The sequence below is a fragment of the Colletes latitarsis genome, chromosome 4 (genome assembly GCF_051014445.1).
Source record: "Colletes latitarsis isolate SP2378_abdomen chromosome 4, iyColLati1, whole genome shotgun sequence".
Classification (NCBI taxonomy): domain Eukaryota; kingdom Metazoa; phylum Arthropoda; class Insecta; order Hymenoptera; family Colletidae; genus Colletes; species Colletes latitarsis.
The window spans coordinates 36,790,447-36,809,406 of NC_135137.1; the positions used below are offsets into that span (position 1 = coordinate 36,790,447).

At 30.3% G+C, this 18,960-nt stretch overlaps 6 protein-coding genes across 11 annotated transcripts; 3 read left to right on the plus strand and 3 right to left on the minus strand.

The window, feature by feature from the left end:
* Positions 1–28: 28 nt before the first annotated feature.
* LOC143341043 (ribonuclease H2 subunit C) lies at positions 29–1,169 on the plus strand. The gene is made up of 3 exons (XM_076763570.1): positions 29–429; positions 647–879; positions 950–1,169. Exons 1-3 carry the CDS (start codon positions 285–287, stop codon positions 968–970), a joined length of 399 nt encoding a protein of 132 aa, XP_076619685.1. The 5' UTR covers positions 29–284; the 3' UTR covers positions 971–1,169.
* On the minus strand, positions 1,120–6,002 carry LOC143341034 (transmembrane channel-like protein 7). 2 transcript variants are annotated; one of them, XM_076763550.1, is made up of 4 exons: positions 5,601–6,002; positions 5,133–5,362; positions 4,820–5,061; positions 1,120–4,730 (listed from the first exon to the last, which is right to left on the minus strand). In XM_076763550.1, exons 2-4 carry the CDS (start codon positions 5,308–5,310, stop codon positions 2,826–2,828), a joined length of 2,325 nt encoding a protein of 774 aa, XP_076619665.1. In that variant the 5' UTR covers positions 5,311–5,362; positions 5,601–6,002; the 3' UTR covers positions 1,120–2,825. The 2 variants fall into 2 exon arrangements, with proteins under 2 accessions (XP_076619665.1, XP_076619664.1); XM_076763549.1 differs by having other exon boundaries at positions 5,133–5,407.
* Positions 6,003–6,330: 328 nt separating this feature from the next.
* Positions 6,331–9,548, minus strand: LOC143341039 (protein FAM98A). Of its 2 annotated transcripts, none has more exons than XM_076763566.1 (7): positions 9,471–9,543; positions 9,352–9,400; positions 8,921–9,287; positions 8,551–8,841; positions 7,884–8,182; positions 7,406–7,806; positions 6,331–7,347 (listed from the first exon to the last, which is right to left on the minus strand). In XM_076763566.1, exons 2-7 carry the CDS (start codon positions 9,387–9,389, stop codon positions 7,133–7,135), a joined length of 1,611 nt encoding a protein of 536 aa, XP_076619681.1. In that variant the 5' UTR covers positions 9,390–9,400; positions 9,471–9,543; the 3' UTR covers positions 6,331–7,132. The 2 variants fall into 2 exon arrangements, with proteins under 2 accessions (XP_076619681.1, XP_076619680.1); XM_076763565.1 differs by having other exon boundaries at positions 6,332–7,347; positions 9,475–9,548.
* LOC143341040 (protein arginine methyltransferase NDUFAF7, mitochondrial) lies at positions 9,535–11,353 on the plus strand. Its single transcript, XM_076763567.1, has 5 exons — positions 9,535–9,953; positions 10,039–10,146; positions 10,214–10,495; positions 10,566–10,679; positions 10,753–11,353. The coding sequence occupies exons 1-5, from the start codon at positions 9,636–9,638 to the stop codon at positions 11,245–11,247; spliced, it is 1,317 nt and encodes a 438-aa protein (XP_076619682.1). The 5' UTR covers positions 9,535–9,635; the 3' UTR covers positions 11,248–11,353.
* On the minus strand, positions 11,294–14,354 carry LOC143341035 (CWF19-like protein 2). Of its 2 annotated transcripts, none has more exons than XM_076763552.1 (10): positions 14,099–14,354; positions 13,609–14,016; positions 13,004–13,540; positions 12,809–12,929; positions 12,597–12,736; positions 12,457–12,522; positions 12,089–12,394; positions 11,867–12,022; positions 11,613–11,795; positions 11,294–11,547 (listed from the first exon to the last, which is right to left on the minus strand). In XM_076763552.1, exons 1-10 carry the CDS (start codon positions 14,210–14,212, stop codon positions 11,404–11,406), a joined length of 2,175 nt encoding a protein of 724 aa, XP_076619667.1. In that variant the 5' UTR covers positions 14,213–14,354; the 3' UTR covers positions 11,294–11,403. The 2 variants fall into 2 exon arrangements, with proteins under 2 accessions (XP_076619667.1, XP_076619668.1); XM_076763553.1 differs by having other exon boundaries at positions 13,609–13,955; positions 14,099–14,210.
* LOC143341036 (uncharacterized) lies at positions 14,287–18,435 on the plus strand. Of its 3 annotated transcripts, none has more exons than XM_076763556.1 (5): positions 14,287–14,422; positions 15,655–16,117; positions 16,230–17,228; positions 17,321–17,573; positions 17,655–18,435. In XM_076763556.1, exons 2-5 carry the CDS (start codon positions 15,677–15,679, stop codon positions 17,789–17,791), a joined length of 1,830 nt encoding a protein of 609 aa, XP_076619671.1. In that variant the 5' UTR covers positions 14,287–14,422; positions 15,655–15,676; the 3' UTR covers positions 17,792–18,435. The 3 variants fall into 3 exon arrangements, with proteins under 3 accessions (XP_076619671.1, XP_076619670.1, XP_076619669.1); XM_076763555.1 differs by lacking the exon at positions 14,287–14,422 and adding an exon at positions 15,046–15,210 and having other exon boundaries at positions 15,662–16,117; XM_076763554.1 differs by lacking the exon at positions 14,287–14,422 and adding an exon at positions 15,047–15,210.
* The last annotated feature ends 525 nt before the right edge of the window (positions 18,436–18,960 follow it).

An 18,960-nucleotide genomic window follows, 5' to 3' on the forward strand; every position in this document is an offset into this window, starting at 1 on the left:
AACAAACGAATATTTAAGCTGAAAAGAGTTATTCGAGCACTGTTTAATCACACTTTGCTTAATATGCACGGGTACGAAAAGTACATACAAAATATTATCACCGTAAATTGTAGGGAAAAAAATGAATTATTCGTTATTACTAAGTACACATTATCGACGAGTCTATAATAAATACAAATTGTAAATTATTGAATTTCATTTTTATCATAATTAGCATAAAAAAATAGTTCCAAAAATCGAACCACATTCCCGCGTGAAAAGCATATCTCTACTTCCGTTTAAACATGGCTATACGTTTGCATATGAAGCACGATTTGTCTGAAGCAAAAGAGAACGTTTTGCATTTGATGCCATGCAAAATCCATGGTGACGAGTCGGCGAATGTTTCCTCTTACTTTACACCATATATTCGGAAAATTGATGACGAACGTGAGTTCCTTAAACTTGAATTCTCTTTCGCTATGACTTAACATTTGTGTACAAAACAATAATTGTACAAACACAACTGTTTCGTATAATGTATATTTAGAAACAGCTTATTCAAATTGACAATTATACACATCGTAAACATTTTATCTTGAAAATAGATACCATTACTTTAACGTAAATTTAAGGTTAAAATAAAAATTATTTCACTTCTATGCAGATTACAATTCTTCATTTCGTGGATATCCACTTCAAGGGAAGAAGATAACAATACCTTCAGGATACAAAGGCATTACATTTCTTGAACATAAAAAACCAGAAATGGAAAATATGGAACGTAATTTGTATTCAACAGGAACATTTTCATACTTTACATATTGGAATTATGACAAATTACCATCTAAGAATGATGCTTTAGCAGCAGCAATTGATTGGATTGATATTGCAGAAGCAGTAGGTTATCAATAATCGAATAAATAGTAGATAGTGTATGATCAGAAATCAATTGTTACATTTTTTTCAGCTACATTCTACAGAATCGTAATTAAAATCATAAATCTGAACACAAAATATGCAAGATATTATTACGTAATTTAGTTATAATGATTTTTGTATTTTGATATAAAGAAAAATGAAAATAAATATTTTATATATTTTATATATATTATAGTTTATTAACCATATTTTATATCATGAGCATATATTTTGTCATACATAACAGACATCTTATAATTCCTTATGAAATATGTAAACATCGCAAATTATCTTTGGTTTAATTAGGAAAGCTGTTTCAAAAGTGTGCAGTCTTTTATAGGATAAATAGTATATTTGTAATTAATTTTCTTATTTTTGTAAATATATAAAAGTTGCAATAAAGATGTAAGCATTTATCATCATTTTAGCACAAAAAATCTTTCCTTGTTATGCATGATACTGCTAAATATACTATACATATCTATTTTTTAATACTGATTTCAGTGACATTAGAAATAGAATATTAATTATAAATTAACACTCAATGGAATATGGTTCTTAGTAGAAGTTATGTTCATGTGATATTACACATAGCTGCTTGTTTATGGTCGTGTTTGTATAAAATTCATATAAAATGCATTTCTTGAAACTATGTAAAGTACATTGGCAGTCCTATAAATTTGTAATGATTATTTGTAAGAAATATTGCATACATGCATAATTCCTACTAACATTTTTTACACATGCATATACATATATAAATAGAAAAGTTAAGGTAATTTTGTTTTCATGTACAATGGCAGTGTTAAAAGATAAAAAAAAACTTTTTCTCTTTGAAGCTATGAAACGAAAAAATTTCTATTATTAATGTAACATTTATAAATATACCTCAAAAGAAGTATTAAATATTGTTATCGTATATAATAATAAATATTATAAAATCACTCCATCATTAATCACTAAATCACCAAAGTTATCAAATTTTAAACAAAAATAATTTCTATAAAAAAATAACATTGCTTTAAAACACAAGTCTGTGATATCAAATAAAATGCTTTTGGTTAATGGGTACCTTGATACACATTTAAAGAATACTTTACTATAAAATATGTTCTTACTTCTAAAGGTTTTCTGATTACCCTACAAAATCTATTTACAACTGCATTACATTTCTAATACTCAGCTAATCTAAAAATAGGTCCACCATATATCACTTCACTTCATATTAGCAAAAGCACCCTAATGTTTGTTTATAAAATTAAGAAGTGAGTTTATGATATTCTGTGTCAACTAAAATAAAGATAATCGCATTATTCTACTTACTATGTTATGAGAAGTTATTTTAAAAGAAATGTTCTTATATTGGTACTACTACCCCATTTGAATGTATCTTAAGTTACTAAAATTATATATACGTAATAAATAATTTGCAATTTTGTCTACTATTGCACAGTTTTCACTTTGTACCCTGATTTTTAGGTGTTTCATGTTTACCATATTTAAGATTACCTAATTAACTTAAAAGATACATACTAATTTTTTTTTAACTCTAAGAAATCGATAAAACTATATAAGAATTGTTTGGCAGCAAATATGGTGTTTTTAAATGCAAAATCTGTTTGTGTAATGTAAAATTCATGTAAAACTCCTCATATTGTCCATATTGACCATTTTTGCATAACCCTGTATTGAAGTTATCCTTTAATTAAATGCTATGTAATTGTACCTGCACAAGTATTTCCAACACTACTGATTGAATACGTAAAAGAAAATAAATAGTTTTACTATCAAACAAAAAGTCAACATAAATTAAACAAATTACAGTAATTTGTATGTAGCTTACACTTAATTATATTATACATTTATAAAATTTATGTGCTTTTAAAATTACTACATAAAAATTATTTTAACCTTCATAATTCTGATTATGAAAATGTGCCTAATTCATTTGTTTGTTCTTGATGATACTTGTTTTGGTCTTGTTGTTGCTTAATAAAAGCACTCAATCTGTTAAGTAAGAATTGTTTATCATGACCTTCTAACACCAATTGATTCTTTAAAACTGTAACCATATGCTGGTTTGCTACTGATACTGCATAATAATAATATAAAAGCAGTACAAGAACAATAAAAGCTGGTAGACCAAATCCAGCAGTACCAAGAAAATACAAAATCGATTGAAGCCAATTTGGAAACTGTGAAAACATTAGAATCAATAAAGACCATACTGACTTTAAACCTCTAAATGGGCCACAGGATTTTGATGGCATTATTTCTGCAATGGAGTAACCTACTGGGACTGTAGATATAATGAAAGAAATTAATAAAATAAACATGAAAAGCGAATGCGATTTACTTGCTCTATAAATTTTACTTGATGGGGTACTGTTAACTAAACAAGCAAATTTCTTGATGTAAAACAACAGGAAAGTACCAACTACTGTAACTAGTGGCAACAATGGTGCAAAGAAACAACCAAGCCAACAAATGGTTTGTAAATAAACAACGTCTAACACATGCTTCGGTAAATCAAATTCTTGCTCTCCAAAAAACCGTAATACTTTATTTTCTGTATGCTTTGCTATTAACGATCTAGGGAAATTCACGAAAAATGTCATAATGAACTGAAGAATAATATCAGTAATGTAGAGCTTGAAAAATTGTTGACCCACAAATGTTTCCCAACATAATGGCCGTCTATAAATAATATTAGTACATTCGTTATCCGGTATATCATGTGCAACTAATGTGTAAAATGACGAGAGTAAAACAATGATAGCAGAAAGTCGTAGAAATATAGTTCTTAAAAGAGTTACACGTACAACAAATGCTGGACTGTAATTTTCTAGAGTCACTAAATACCGAAACAAAAATGGTACTGCAAAATTTAAAGCGACAATACATATGTATGGAAGAAACTCAAAAAATAACTGAATGACTTTACTTAATGATACATAACCTGCATCATTACTTTGAACTGTGTGGTGTGTGACTTGCTCGAACGAAAATTCAAATATATAGTAAATGAATGCACCATAACCACATAATACTGTCAGAACAATTAAATTAATAAACAAACGCACGATAATAAATTTTGTTTTCTCCTCTCTTGTTCGATTTTGTCTTTCTTCTTCCAATCTTTCAGTTTCTAAAAATCCTTTAATCTCATTATATAGTGCTTTATGTTTTACAGCTGCAGACTTTTCATTTTGTATACAGTAATCCCAACCCCCAAAAATTAAATTGCAATATTTATAAAATTGACCTTCGTTTTCCACAACTCTCTGTTTGAAACCTTTAGCAGCTGACTTAACAATTACTACCAAACTAACAATAAATATACCAATTGTAGCACAAATGTAAGACAATGGTAAATTATAAAACATACTAGAAGCGTCATAAGTCATACGAGTATACGCGCCGTAAAATAATAAAGTGTATTCTAAAATACCAGTGCCCTGTACAATATCTGTTAAACTGCTACTTCCTTCAGTTATATTCCAATACAACTCTGAACAGCACGATATGCTGTGACTGTTGTTAGAATTTATGCATGACTCTTCTTCTGGCATATCAAATAATACTGCAGGTAATACGATAAATAAAAACATAATTAAGAATAAAAGAATATTTAGATACATCAACCATTTGATGAATAAAAAGTATGCTACTATCCCCATTCCAAAATTCCCTCCAATTGTTTTAAGACTATCATTCCACAGCTCCATTTTTGAATATGCTTCCTTCATTCTGATACGAAATTGTTGCCAAGCTTTCCTTCGTTGCCATTTCAATTGCTCGAAACCTTGCAGCCTTAACTTTGTAGCACTCTGAAATATATACATCCACACACATTAGCTTATTTTAATTCTATGTATGTTAATTTCTTTTTTTTTCATATTGATAATACTTAACATACTTGTAATTGGTTTTTTAATTGTATTTTTTGTGCCATGCAAATGGGCATAGCCTTAATTTGCATTATTTCTTCCCAAGTGCGTTCTTCATTAGACAGATTCTCAGATAAATCTGGCAGCATAGATACAGCAGTATCATGAATATTGGTTGACATACGTCTTGATGTAGTTGTACCACGAGATCTTGTACTAGTGCGTCTTCTCAATGTAGTTTTAGTATCATTACGTATTCGTTTAGCTGTAGCTATTATAAGAAGATATTAAGTACAAGACACCTTAATTTATTTTTAATTTCTATCATTCATAAAAACTTACCAACACGAGATTTTTTACTTGGAAGTAAAGTGGCTATATGAGAAGGATCCCTTTGTAATACTTGTTGCAAATCAGCCTCAATAGCTGCAGGATAACTTTCCTGATAAAATTCAGCACCTGCCTCTTCCCAGCCTTGTCCTCTATCACAAGCACGTTTTTTACGTTCTCCCCCAGACATCCTTCTTTTTTATTATTACTTGCAATTTATATACGTAACTTTCTTTGGAAACCTTGCATTCAAAATTCAAATAAAAATTATTCCAATATCCATAGTACTGTTGGAACAAGTTCATCTAAATAAGTCACTAAATGAACATTTAATATTTATAAAATTGTTGTATCTTTGTTGGTATATTCAACTTATTATAAATTACGCAGATCCATAAGCAAATATTAATTTAAAAAACAAGCTACGGTAAAGACCAACGTTAGCAATGAATTGGTATGTACACATCCGAGCATATTTACCTGAGGTAAATCAGTTGATCAAGTATCCTGTAAATGCGTCATTGCTCGATAACACATATCTTGCTTTTATACTGATCGATAACAGTACTTATAAAAAAATAACGATTTGATGGGCAAAACACAGACGTTTAGAATTCGGACAATACATAGATTGTACCGTTTTGTAAACTGTGACGTAAAAGTTGCACGAAACGTTTAAACGGTATATCAAATCACATCAATGTTACATTTAATATTTCCATATGTCGGAACGTCTGATTTTCGAGAACAAACAATGCAAGATAAACGCGACAATTCATCCAAAAAACACTTATTGGCATTTTGCTTTCGCATAAAACAAATTCGTTGTACTCTACAGACGGCTGATAAAAGAACACTGAAACATGAACCAAGAGGAGTGTAGAGGGTACTGATATAGACAGCTGACATGAAATTAAAAGATGATTTTTCACTATACACATTAAATATGAATTTTTAAATTTCGCACAACGTAATTATTTAATAAGTGAAAACCACAGAAATTATTCAAAAGGCCATTTTTAGTAGTTTTTAATAGTTAATAATTAATGTGTAAATAATCACAATATATATATAGTAATATATTTTATCCAATGAAACATTTAAATTAATCATCTTTGTATCGCTAAACATTTTACATTATCAACTATTAATATCACTAAATTTATTGTTACTTCATTACATAAAAAAATTAGTATATAAATAATGATGTTGTTTCTACAAGGGAAAATAATATATAAATTTCCAATTTATTTTAAATCTAGAACTAATGTTCGTAATTATTTTTTATTCCATTGTATATCTTCTTTTGCGATATTAGCAATCATATTTGCATGATTTGTTTTCTATTACATAATATGTGGTATACATTGTAGATGGACCTGTAATTTCCTAAGATTTATGATGAATCATTAAATTGGTAAGCTATGTAAGATTTATGATTTCTTTTTTTTTTTAAATCGTATGTTGCTGCACCTATTTTTATTATTAAGTTACTGTTAATAGTTCTTGATTGATTGATCTTTATTTTTTCATAGTTAGGTATGTATATGTTAACTTAGAATATCCAATCCTATATAGATTATTGTCTACTGCTTTCTGTTGAAATAATTTGTTAAATTCTTTTCGCGCGCAAAATCAAATAATTGATTTTTTCAACAATTCAGAGTTGGTATACATGTTTTGCTTGTGTCGGTCTCGTATTTCAGTCTTTTCTAGATTTTTCAGTTGGTTGGGGGTAAATATAGTCTTTTAATAGTTATTAATTCATATTTCTAGTATATTATAATACTATATTTCTTAAGTTCGAACACCCAGACATTTTCTTATAGGTTTTTGATTTTAACAAAATCAAAGGTTTATTTAGATTTAAATATATAACATAAAATATAAATAATTAAGCGTCAGTTTGTGATGTAGACATTCATTTATATTAATTATTATGCTCGTTAATGCAACCTATTCTCAGTATAACGCTCACGACAATGTACGAATAATATTTTACATATATTATCTTAGTATTGTCGTCCTCTTTTGCCTCCGCCACGATTATATCCACCGCGTTGATAGTTATCTGTGCTAGAGTTGTTTCCTTGATTCCACCCTCCTTGAACTCTACCTCCCCTATCCCTACCACTAGAACTACCCCCTTGATATTGTTGTCCGCCTTTAGTGTCAGATTGTGAAGCAGAGCCTGCATTGCTTGGATGACAGTATCGATGACCATATTCTAAATATTAAAATTGATAATAATATAATACATTTACCTTTTCTTTTAAAGCCATTACCTCCACTATCTCTATTTTCTCTACTATAAGTGTTATTTCCTCCTTGTCCTCCTCTATAGTTTCCTCCTTGCTCTCCCCCATAGTTTCCTCCTTGTCCACCACCATATCCTCCTCCTTGTCCACCTCCATAGTTTCCTCCTTGTCCTCCTCTGTATCCGCCACCTTGACCTCCTCTGTATCCTCCCCCTTGACCTCCTCTGTATCCTCCTCTTTGTCCACCAAATCCATCTCTATTAGAAGAATAGTTAGAGCCCTGAGACCCACTGTCTCCAAAACCACTACCACCTCCGCTAAAATTAGTACCACCCCGATCTCCTCGATTATCATTGGAAAAAGAGCTATTAGAACCGCCTCCTCCACGTCCCCCTCTGTAGCCTCCACCTCCTCCTCCTCGACCTCCACTGCAAAATATTGTAAATGTGTATATATTTATTCCAAATCATTTTGTCTAAGATTATTTCAGTTAATATCAACTAACCCAGAGGTCGAAGGTCCTTGCACTCTATCTTTTTGCCACGGTGGCATTTCAGGTGGTGGTGGTTCTTGTTCATATGGTCTTCCACCTCTATCTGGTACCACTCCAATAATAACTGAATTTATTTCACTACGAGTATTTTTCCTAACACTTGCATTGCTTGTCTTCTCCATTAATGCAATATCATCTCTTGCTGCTAATAAATCAGCAAACGTAATATCAGGTTCTGTATTTAAAAATTTCCTAGTTTCCTCGTATTGTTTACTTAATTCATTCTCTTTAGATTTCATTCTATCTGACCACTATGTAAAAAAATAAATATTATGCATTTTTAAATCTTATTAAACATAAATAATTTGACTGTTATGTATTGTACACAGTAGTGCCTACTTAAATGCCCGCGCTCGGGACCGGCCGCGGACGCTTAAGAGGCATGGTCACTTCTCATAATTCAACTGAGATAAAGAAAGAGGATAAATGCAAATGAGATACAATAGCTGGCATCCAAAACCGTACACCTACACATATACAATGTATCGATAACAATCGGCGTCAAGTTACGCTCAACACGCTCGATATTCGAAGCCGCTTGATTTACAAGAATTGGTGGAGATAACCGTGGACGCTTAAGTGGGCACTACTGTCTATATAAACATTTGTCTATGCTTACCAGAAAAGATTGTATGGTTACATCAAGTCGCTTAAGTAACATATCACGACGCATTCTATATTCATCGTGTAACTCTTGCTGCACAAGCTGAAGATCTTTCCATTCTCTTTCTGAGAAATCAGTAGTAATTAGTGGTTGGCCTACAAGCTCAGGTGGTACCTGTTTTAATATCTCAGTTAATTTATTTTCTACTCTTGCAAAAAGTTTCTCTGCAGTAATATCATCTGGTGGTTTTCCAAAATTTAATGCTATTAACATATCTTTCAAATCTTTAGCTGTATCGCTTTCTTCCTATAAACAATTAGAAGACATTATTAAAAAATTTATAATACCAACTTATCTTGATGTTATTCTTGTAATAATAACTTACAACATCAATATCCATGGAATTAGAAGTTTTATGTTTTCGATATTCTAATAATCTGGAAGTTTTTAATTCTGCTCCCAGAAAATCTAATAGAATATACCTATCCTGTTCAGTTGCCAATCGGCTATTGACATTACCAGACATTAATCGTTCATTCACGCATCCTAATTCCTTAAGAAAACAGCTTAATTCTAATAGGAAAGAACTAGAATCATCCGATGACATTGTTGCATGAACAGTTTCATCCATATCATAAAGTACTGCAATTTCATTTGCCAACCATGCCACAAGTTTAGTAAATTCTGGCGATTTTGGACCTTGTTTTAAAGCCATCATAAATTTATTTGGTTCTATTAACTCCTCGCTATACCTGAAATTAAAGAAAAATCTTGACATAGTATTAATGTTTAAGATTATAACCTCGAACCACTTACCCAAGTTTTTGTAGTCTGCCCAATAATTTGAGTTCCATTTTGGCAAAACCTTTAATGAATATACCAATTTAGTTATTACCAATTACAAAATATAGTGACACGATAAGAATAACACGTACTTACAGTACAAAATGATAAAAAACTACATATGATATACTTTCTTGCCGTATGTCCTGTCAGTATTCAGTGGTGGTCAGTGTGGCCAGATGATCAGTGCAGTGTGGCCGCCACACTGGTGACCGTTACAACCTAGAATTGCAATCAAACTTTTAGGTGTTGCAAATATGATCCAAACACTTAAAATATGCAAGAAATATACGAAATATCATAAATTATTTGATGCAAAAGTGATATTACAATGTCGAAAGATAAACTGTGTCTTTTACTCGTCGTACAATTCTGTACATTCATGTAAAGAAAAGTCGCAAAATCTTTACCGGCATTTATACTCAAAAATTTTAGCATGCGGACCAATTACTATCGCTGATTATATGAAAGAAGTTTTAACTCATCCAAATTTAGGTTATTATATGAATAAAGATGTGTTTGGAAAAAAAGGTGATTTTATAACATCTCCAGAAATCACACAATTATTTGGAGAAGTATGTAATTGTTCAAAAATTTAGTAAGTGGATGCATATTCGATATAATAAGTTTCCACCTATATTTGCATTATATACTTTTTAGATGATAGCAGTTTGGATATTATATGAAAAGACAAAAATTTCAAAATCTCCTTTTCAAATTATAGAATTAGGTCCAGGTAGAGGAACATTAATAAAAGATATACTACGGGTATGCTTTTAGTGTTAGATATATCAAAATTAATAAGTTACTATATGAATATAAATTTACTATGTAGGTATTTAAACAATTACATGTCCTAAATGACCTGTCTGTTCATTTGGTGGAGATCAGTCCTACTCTTTCCTTAATTCAAGCAAAAAATTTATGTAAAACAACTAAAGAACATAACATTGAAACAAATGGATCTGAATCAAATTCTATTACTTATTATAGAGAAGGAATTACAGAAGATAATGTGAAGATATATTGGTATCATGATATCAAAGATGTACCTAAGAAATTCAGCATATTTGTAGCACATGAATTCTTTGATGCATTACCTATACATAAGTTTCAGGTATATGAAATAGTGAATATTTAATGGAAGATTGATATATGTTATGTGAACAAAATGATTTCAACCTTAGAAAACTGACAAAGGATGGAATGAAGTTCTGGTAGATATAATTGAAGGAAGCAATGAAGAAAAGTTTCGTTATGTGTTATCAAATGCACCAACTCCTGCCACGCTTTACATACCTGTAAGAATACATTTTCATTTCTGATATTAAACTAAAGTAATGAACAGAAATCAAGTAAGAATATATTTTGTAGCGTGATGAAAAACGGGATCATGTTGAAGTGAGCCCACAAAGTTTACTAACAGTAGACTATATAGCTCAATATTTAACGAAATGGGGTGGATTTGCTTTAATTTGCGACTATGGACATAATGGCGATAAAAGTGATACTTTTCGTGCATTTTTGCAACACAAAGTACACGATCCATTATTACATCCAGGTACTGCAGATTTGACGGCAGACGTCGATTTCAAAGCTCTAACGGAAGTCGCAAAGAAAGATAATAAATTAATAACATTTGGACCAGTAACTCAAGCAAGTTTTTTAAAAAACCTTGGAATTGATGTAAGATTACAAATGCTTTTAAAAAGTGCTTCAGAAGAAGAAAGAAAACATTTGGAATCTGAATATCAAATGATAATGGATGAAGGTAAGATGGGAAGACGTTTTAAAGTTTTATCATTATTTCCATCTGTTTTGAAAGATTATTTTGAGAAACTTCCAGTGTCAGGATTTTTAAAAAAATAGAAATACAACATCGAAAATATATCGAAGTTAAGTAAATAAATAAATGTAAATGAAATGACATTTATCTTTGTTAACATTTTTATAGAAAGTTATTATCGTACTTTTAATGATTATATTTGTATATACAAATTTATTTATTAAAATCGTGCTTAAAAATTAAACACAATTTTTAATTCCACAGTCATACTTTTTCCATATTTCTGAAAATTTTAATACTTTTTCTCGTTGTTGATCAAAATTTTCTTTTCTTGGCTTTCGCCATGTGTCATGATCTAAATCTAACATTCCGCCAATAATTTCCTGTAATAAATCAAATAAAATTGCTTCGTTAAGTAGTAATAAATTTTTAGAAAAAAAATTATTACCTCTGCAAAATTTTTTGGAAACATATGTTCTTCTTCAATAACATGTGCATATCCTTTATCTGTTTCAAATTCCACCATGAAATAAGATAAACCATTCGGAATAGCACGACGTACGTCTCTGTGTTCAAGATCGATAATCTTTTTATTCATTGACCATTCTGTTTCACATTCCAACAAGGCTTTCTATACCAAGAATATATAATATAGAGTTTAATGTTATTAATTTATAAATCACTTATCACTAATATATTTACCTTGAAATACATTGGCGCTGATTCGCCAATTTCTTTTGGTAAAGGAACACATTCTAATTCCATATGTGGAAATTTGTAGCGACTTTTGTAAATTTCATAAAACACTGGATACTGGTTTAGGTCTATAAACATCTTATATAAAGCTCGCTTCAGTGACTGAAAATAAGATAATTATAAAGAAAGTAGTTTATGTTTATAAAAGATGTTAAAAGAATCCTGTACCTTCAGTTTTTCCCAAACATTTTCGTCTAATCGTAATTGACAAGCAACATGTTGTATAGGTGTTATTATACAGTGCCCTTGAGTCAAGGAAGTATAAGAAGGAAGGCTCAGACAAATTTCAGAATCCATTGTAACAATCATATGTTTCAACATATATTTTGAGTCAATACACCAGCGGCAACTATCCAAACTTTTTGATAGTTGTTTGTGTTCCTTAATCGCGAGAGAACGATCTTTGTCATCTTGTTTTGCATTTGATTGAACGCATGTGATTTTTTCTTCAAATATGTCATCCATGTCCATATTCTGTAAAACGATTCATACATTTATTGGTTTAGATTATTGTTATAAAATGTCGTATTACACACCTTAGAAGCAATTTTAACAAAAGTTGCATCATCTTCATTCGCAGATCTTCCTTTTTCACGTTGGAACTAAACAAAAATTATTATTTCGTTTGCATCTAGAATTATCCATTAGGTTCATTTTACTTCAATAGAATACTTACTAATTGTTGCAATGAATATTTATCATCGTCAAAATAATGCCGCACTCGTTTTCCAGAAACATGCGTTTGAGAATTTTTGCGTTTGCTTTTTTCCGAAGATTCTGTACATTGACTTCTGGATTCCAATGGTCTTGTAACACCTATTATGCATAATTCATTTTTAATAAATCATTTACTTTAATTGTAACAAATTTTTTACGTGTAATGCATACCCAAAGCATCAGTTCGTGTAAGTATTACATTTTTAACTTTTTCTGTTCCATGTAATTGCACAGATTTTGTAGCAAGTTCTCTAGCTTCTTTCAATTGAATTTTTAATTCAGCTGCAAGTTTCTACAAAAAGAAAATACATAAAATTTTGATTTATTAATATTTTTACACATATAATGCAAAGGCAACAAACGTACAGTATTACCCATTATTTCAGCTTTAACAATTTTTGCCCCTAACTTATTCATTTCTGCTTCTGTTAAAGATTTAATTTCTTTGGATTCAAAATCATCTACATTGCTTTTGTTTTCCACACTAATAGTTTTTAATTCAGATACATTTGCATCTAATTCATTCTTTTCAGTTTCTTCTGTCATTTTTATTTTTTGCCACTTTTTTACAGTAGAATGATGAGTTTTATATGAGGTATTAGCAACACAATTATCATCCATTGGTTTCTTATATTTCTGTTTTTGTTGTTTTTCATACTGTAAATTATCATGTGCCCTGTATTGTTTATGTTCATCTTGACTTTTAGACATAGACCTAAAATGGCAATCTCTCTTTGATTCTGTAGAATAATATGAATGTTGTCCATTGTCATTGTACTTTTCATTTTTTCTTGATTGATTTTTAAACCTGAATTTTTTACTATTATCCACAATATTTTCTGATTTCTGTTTTATTGATGTTCTTTCTGCTTCAGATATCATTGACTGTATGACCTCCAAGGACTAAAACAATTAACAGTGGAATTAATATTATTTTTATATTCTGAAAATAATTAACAAAACACACTTACACCCCATCTGTCAGCTGCTATTTCTTCCAGACTTCTTCCCTCATTTCTTGCCTGTTCTTGTGCTCGTTTAAGACTTTTTTTTAACCAATCCACAGATGCTATTTGCTTTGTATCTGTTTTTATTAAACTTGTACTGGGTAAACCATTGCCACCATTTTTCCAATAAGGATTTAATTCTCTGTCACTTTGACCCAATTTATCCAAATCAGGTTTATCAGCATTTTTATCTGTTTTCGAGGATGATGACTTGTCCTTATTAAACATACACGGAAATATACTGTTTATATTCATCCAATCTTCTCTTTTGCAAGATTTTTCTTGGGTTGATGAAGTAGGTATATTTTGATCTGTAAGTACAGATTGAGATATTGGCTTTTCCACCCACTCATGTTCATCTTCGCTACTGTTCTAAAATTATATTATTTTTGTAACGAAAGGCGGAATAAATATGACAATATTTCAGGAGGTTAAGATGGTATTGAATACTTACGCTACTTGAACTTAATTCATTATATTTATCTCGCTTTCTATGTTTACTCTTATGCTTTTTTTCCGATTTTCGTTTCTCATGTTTAGATTTGCTTTTATCTTTCTTGTGTTTCATTCTTCTTGGCCTTAAAACGCTGTTACAAATGCATATTACGCATCATAAACACAGTAACATAAATTCGTGTCGCATAAGGAAAAAGCCGCAGTTTGTTAAGTTACGCCAATGAGAGTTATGCCTTTAATATTTCGTGAAGTTCATAATGAATTAAGGTTTGAAAAGCACAATGTTAAAGACGACAGAGAGTGCTGTTGTTAAAGAAAGCAGGTAATGGCGGTATTTGTAAATATTTTTAAAAGGGAAAGCGTCATACAATTCGTACAGTTGCAATTAGATCAGAGCTTTAGGATTCTGAAATGAACAGTTTGTATAAGTCAAAATGAACATAGAGTTCGCTGGTCGAGGGTTAAAGGGTAAGGCCCAAGTTTGCAATTGCCTTTAGCCTCGTCCTTAATTTGTGTCTGGCTGTTTTGATCAGAGTTATACTGGGGGCATTGAAACTGTTTCGAGGTCACGGCGTATATATGGCTCTAAGCTTTCAATTGGTGGATTAACATTGAAAATTCTACATTTTACCAATTCGATATTACCAATGTCATTTCACCAATTGGAAGGTTTTACTCCTTGTGACCAATTCAATGCCGCTTTTTATACATAATGTAATTAAACCTGTCGCAAAGTGGGTTGGATCATGAAAAGATTATAAAGCCGACGAATGAATTTTTAGTAGGAAATTGTTATCAATGTTAGAACCTTCAAAATTATGTCTATTGTTATACGTAAATAGTTATGTATTTGTATAAATTTTGCATGCCTGCTCGGGACATGATCTCTTCTACTGTAACTATGCCATAGTCACGTGGTCATGTTTACCGTAGACTTTCGAGTTGAACGCAGTATACCTTTCCTTATAATTTACGTTAAAACTGTACTATAGATGATTTAACCAACCAATAGCGGACTACGTAGTTACCGCGTCGTAGATTTTGCCGCGCAAACGTTGCGATCATCGTTCGTGAGATAATTAACCGAATATACTTGGCAGTTGTGACTTTGTAAGTTGTTTGTTATTTTTCATTGTTCCAGTGATGTTTTCTTTGAATTTGTGACATGTTATATCGTAAGATATTTCATATTTGACAGTTTTATAATAAATGTTTGTTAATATTTCACAGTTCGTTAATAATACATTGATTGATTGTTGATAAATGTCTAAAGCAGGGCTATGTTTCCAATGCGAATGAAAATAATAATAATAACGATAATTTCTACCAATATTAGTTGGTTTTTGAAAATGCTTAATATCATAGCAACAAATAAAAAGAATTTAATTTATGAACTATTTAAATACTATATAATTATTTAAATTACTTTTCACAGAAGTTTGTTGTAATATAAAATACGTTAGAAATATATTTTTTGCAAAGCAATCGTTCTCAATAAGCTTTTTAATAGTCTAATGTTTATGTTTTGACAAATTAAAGTATAAATTTTTCAAGGTTTCAGGTAAGTTTATAAAAAATGCTGGAATCTGATCAAAGTGACAAAGAAACACAGGATGAGAGGCCTGCTCTGGAGGTACCTAATAAGTCCTTAGATACCAATGTACCTACACAAAAGAGAATGCACGAAGAATCGTCAGAGGATGAGAAGTTACATTCAGTTTCTAAGAAATTATGTACTTCTACCGATAAAATTACAACCGAAGAAAATAATACAGAATATGTACCAGAAGTTAATGGTAGCGTTAAAGATGTAAATGAATGTGCAAAAAATACGAATGCAACTGATAATAAAGATGATGCAAAATGTACATCTGTGGTAGAAGAAAGTACAGGCAGTGATATAAAAGAATCGCATGATGTAAACTCTGAAAATGAGAATGAAGAAGAACGTATTAATACTAATACCGATGTCAAGACTACGATTCCCACTGAGACTTCAATGGATAGCCATCAGAAGGTAATAAATCACATGTGTACTTTAAATTTTAAGTTATGAAAATAAATTTGCACCGTAAGTGCTTTTTACTTAAGACATTATTATGTTATAATATTTCTTTTTTATCCAAAAGGATAATGTATCTACAGAACCTGAGACAAATGTTGATGCAAAAGGAGAAATAATAAAAAAGGAAAAAACAGAGAAGGGAGAAGATAACAGTAAACAGAAGAAGAAACATAGTAAATCACAAATACAAGATTCTGAAGTAGTAGAAGGGTTAGAACTTTCAGTAGAATGTGCCAGTGATAAAGAAACAAGTTCTTCTGAAAGTGAGGATGAGACAGATAAAAAACCTAAACCAAAAACGATAATCGTTAAAGCTAAACCTAATGATTCCGAACTTGATGTCAGTTCTTCTGAAGCAGAGAAATCAGATTCACAGGATGCAACTGAAGTACCGTCTAAACAAAATGCAAAAAAAGAAAAAAAAAGGGGTCGAACATCTTTCAGTAAAACAAAAGTTACTGATTCTGAAGAAAATGATGACATCTCGGATGAAGATTATAGTCCGCGAACTAAGAAGAAACTTAAGAAAACTACTGTAAATAAAAAAGCTATAAAATTACCCTCAGAGTCAAAAAGGGGACGTGGTTCAGCGAAAAAGGTAACTCAAAATTTGGTTGTAAAGGATGCAGAAGAGAAGGAGGGTCATACATCTTTTAGTAAAGCAAAAGTTACTGATTCTGAAGAAAATGATAGTGTTTCGGATGAAGATTATAGTCCACAAACTAAAAGGAAACTTAAGAAAACAGTAAGTAAAAAAGTTACAAAAACATCCTCAGAATCAAAAAGAGGACGTGGTGCAATAAAAGTAGGAGTTCAAAAGTCAGCTGTGAAGGAGATGAAAGAGAAAGAAAAGGATGAGGATGAAGATGAGGAAAAGGATGAGGAGGAGGAAAAGGAGGAACAGGATGAGGAGGAAGATACGGAGAAGAAAGCCGAAAACCCGAGTACAATAGATAATAAGAAAACTGAGGAAAGTCTATCTGATGAAGAGTCAGTGAAAAGTAAGAGTGAAAATGAAAATGATAGTGACAATTCAAAAAATGAGAAACGAAAAAGTGGTACCGTAAGTTCAATATTTTAATACCTAAAAATTTTTTTTTTTTTTTTCTTTTTTTTTTGGTAAATATATATTTATAAAATATATTTGTATTATAGCAAAAAACTGAGGATAAGAACATTCAGTCTCTGAAAAAGTTTATTAGAGCTGCTGGAATACATGTAAAATCTTATAATGATGTATGGGTTGGGTGTAAAACAAATAAAGCAAAGGTAATGTGTCTCAAAGAATTGTTAGAAAAAAATGGAGTTATTGGAAGACCAACTATGGAAAAGTGTAAAAAAGTTAAACGCAGAAATGAAAAGTTGAAGGATGTTGCTGAATTGAATACAAGCAATATTATATCAGAAGGTTTGTAATTTTATAAGTTTTACCGTAAATTATGAAAATACATAGTCTACGATTAGCAGTTGCAATGTGTATTACTTTTAGGACGTGTTACACGTGCCCAGAGAAATAAAGATTCTAACAAGGAGGTTACAAAAATGCCGGAAACTCCTACGAAACACCGCGAAGCACGGAATTCATTTAAAAGAGTTTTAAGGGTCGTTGATAGTGATTCAGAATGAAACTTTGATAAAATTTGAAGGTAATTTTTGAAAATTGTTTATCAAATACATCTACATTAATAATTTACTTACCTGAATGTGGTAAGTATATATTTCATCTTTTAATGTTCGAAATTACATATTACTTACGTTCTCTATAAGACACATGCATAAAGTAAACTGATACCAACCAAATTGAAGGTGGAAATAAGATATAATAAGATATTTCGTGTAACTGTATTTTACAATATTTATAGCAAAGGAAAAATTTACTTAAATACAAATTATTATAAAAATTGACTTTTTAATGTGAAATTAAATTTTTAACTTAAGAATTACTGTGTAAGAAGAGTATTCTATGTACAACATTATTTTATGTTGTTTTGAATATGTTTACGTATAAGTTTGAGAAATCTGATATTTACAACATTTTAAAATTGTATTATTATCCAATCTAATTATATTACCTTGTACTTGAAATTAGCTTACTTATTCGTAAGTGTACAAAATATTGTGAGATCAAAGCAATTTTTGTTGACTTCTTGCTTATGAAGGATTTCTTTGTAGTAGGTATATTATTTCTAGGTTATTAATTGCAAACAGTTTAACGCTTCTTGATTACAATGATAAATATTGAAATAATATCCGTTAAAAGTGTCAAAAGGTGTTGAACTAATTTTTAAATATATTTTTTTATTTTCAAAATTGTGTTAATCCTGTGTGGTTGGAATATTAAATTGTCTTTTTCATCTAAAGAAGATAGAATGAGTTACATATAATTCGTTGAAATGATGGAAGAAGATATGAAAATTGTATTATAGCTGAAAAGTCAAAGCAGGGTTTTGGTTTGTTGAGAAATTAAATTTCAATATTATGATTAAGTATCATTTAAAGTATAAATGTGTATAAGTGCATTAAAAAATAACTAAGTGGTATTAATTATAGCAGACGCCTAGCGTTAGTAAAAAAAGGAGAAAAGATAGATAGCTGACGTTAATTAAAATAATGTTACTAAGATTTTAGAAAATTGCAATTAATAAAAATGCCAAGTTTTCATTCAAATGAACTAAAACCCTGTCTTAAGGTAAAGAAAGTACGACTATCTATTGGTGCGCTCCAACTGCAAAGGATTAAAGGTATGCAACTGTAATTAGCTTCTTTAGAAACTCAAAAGTACCTTATAAAATCAT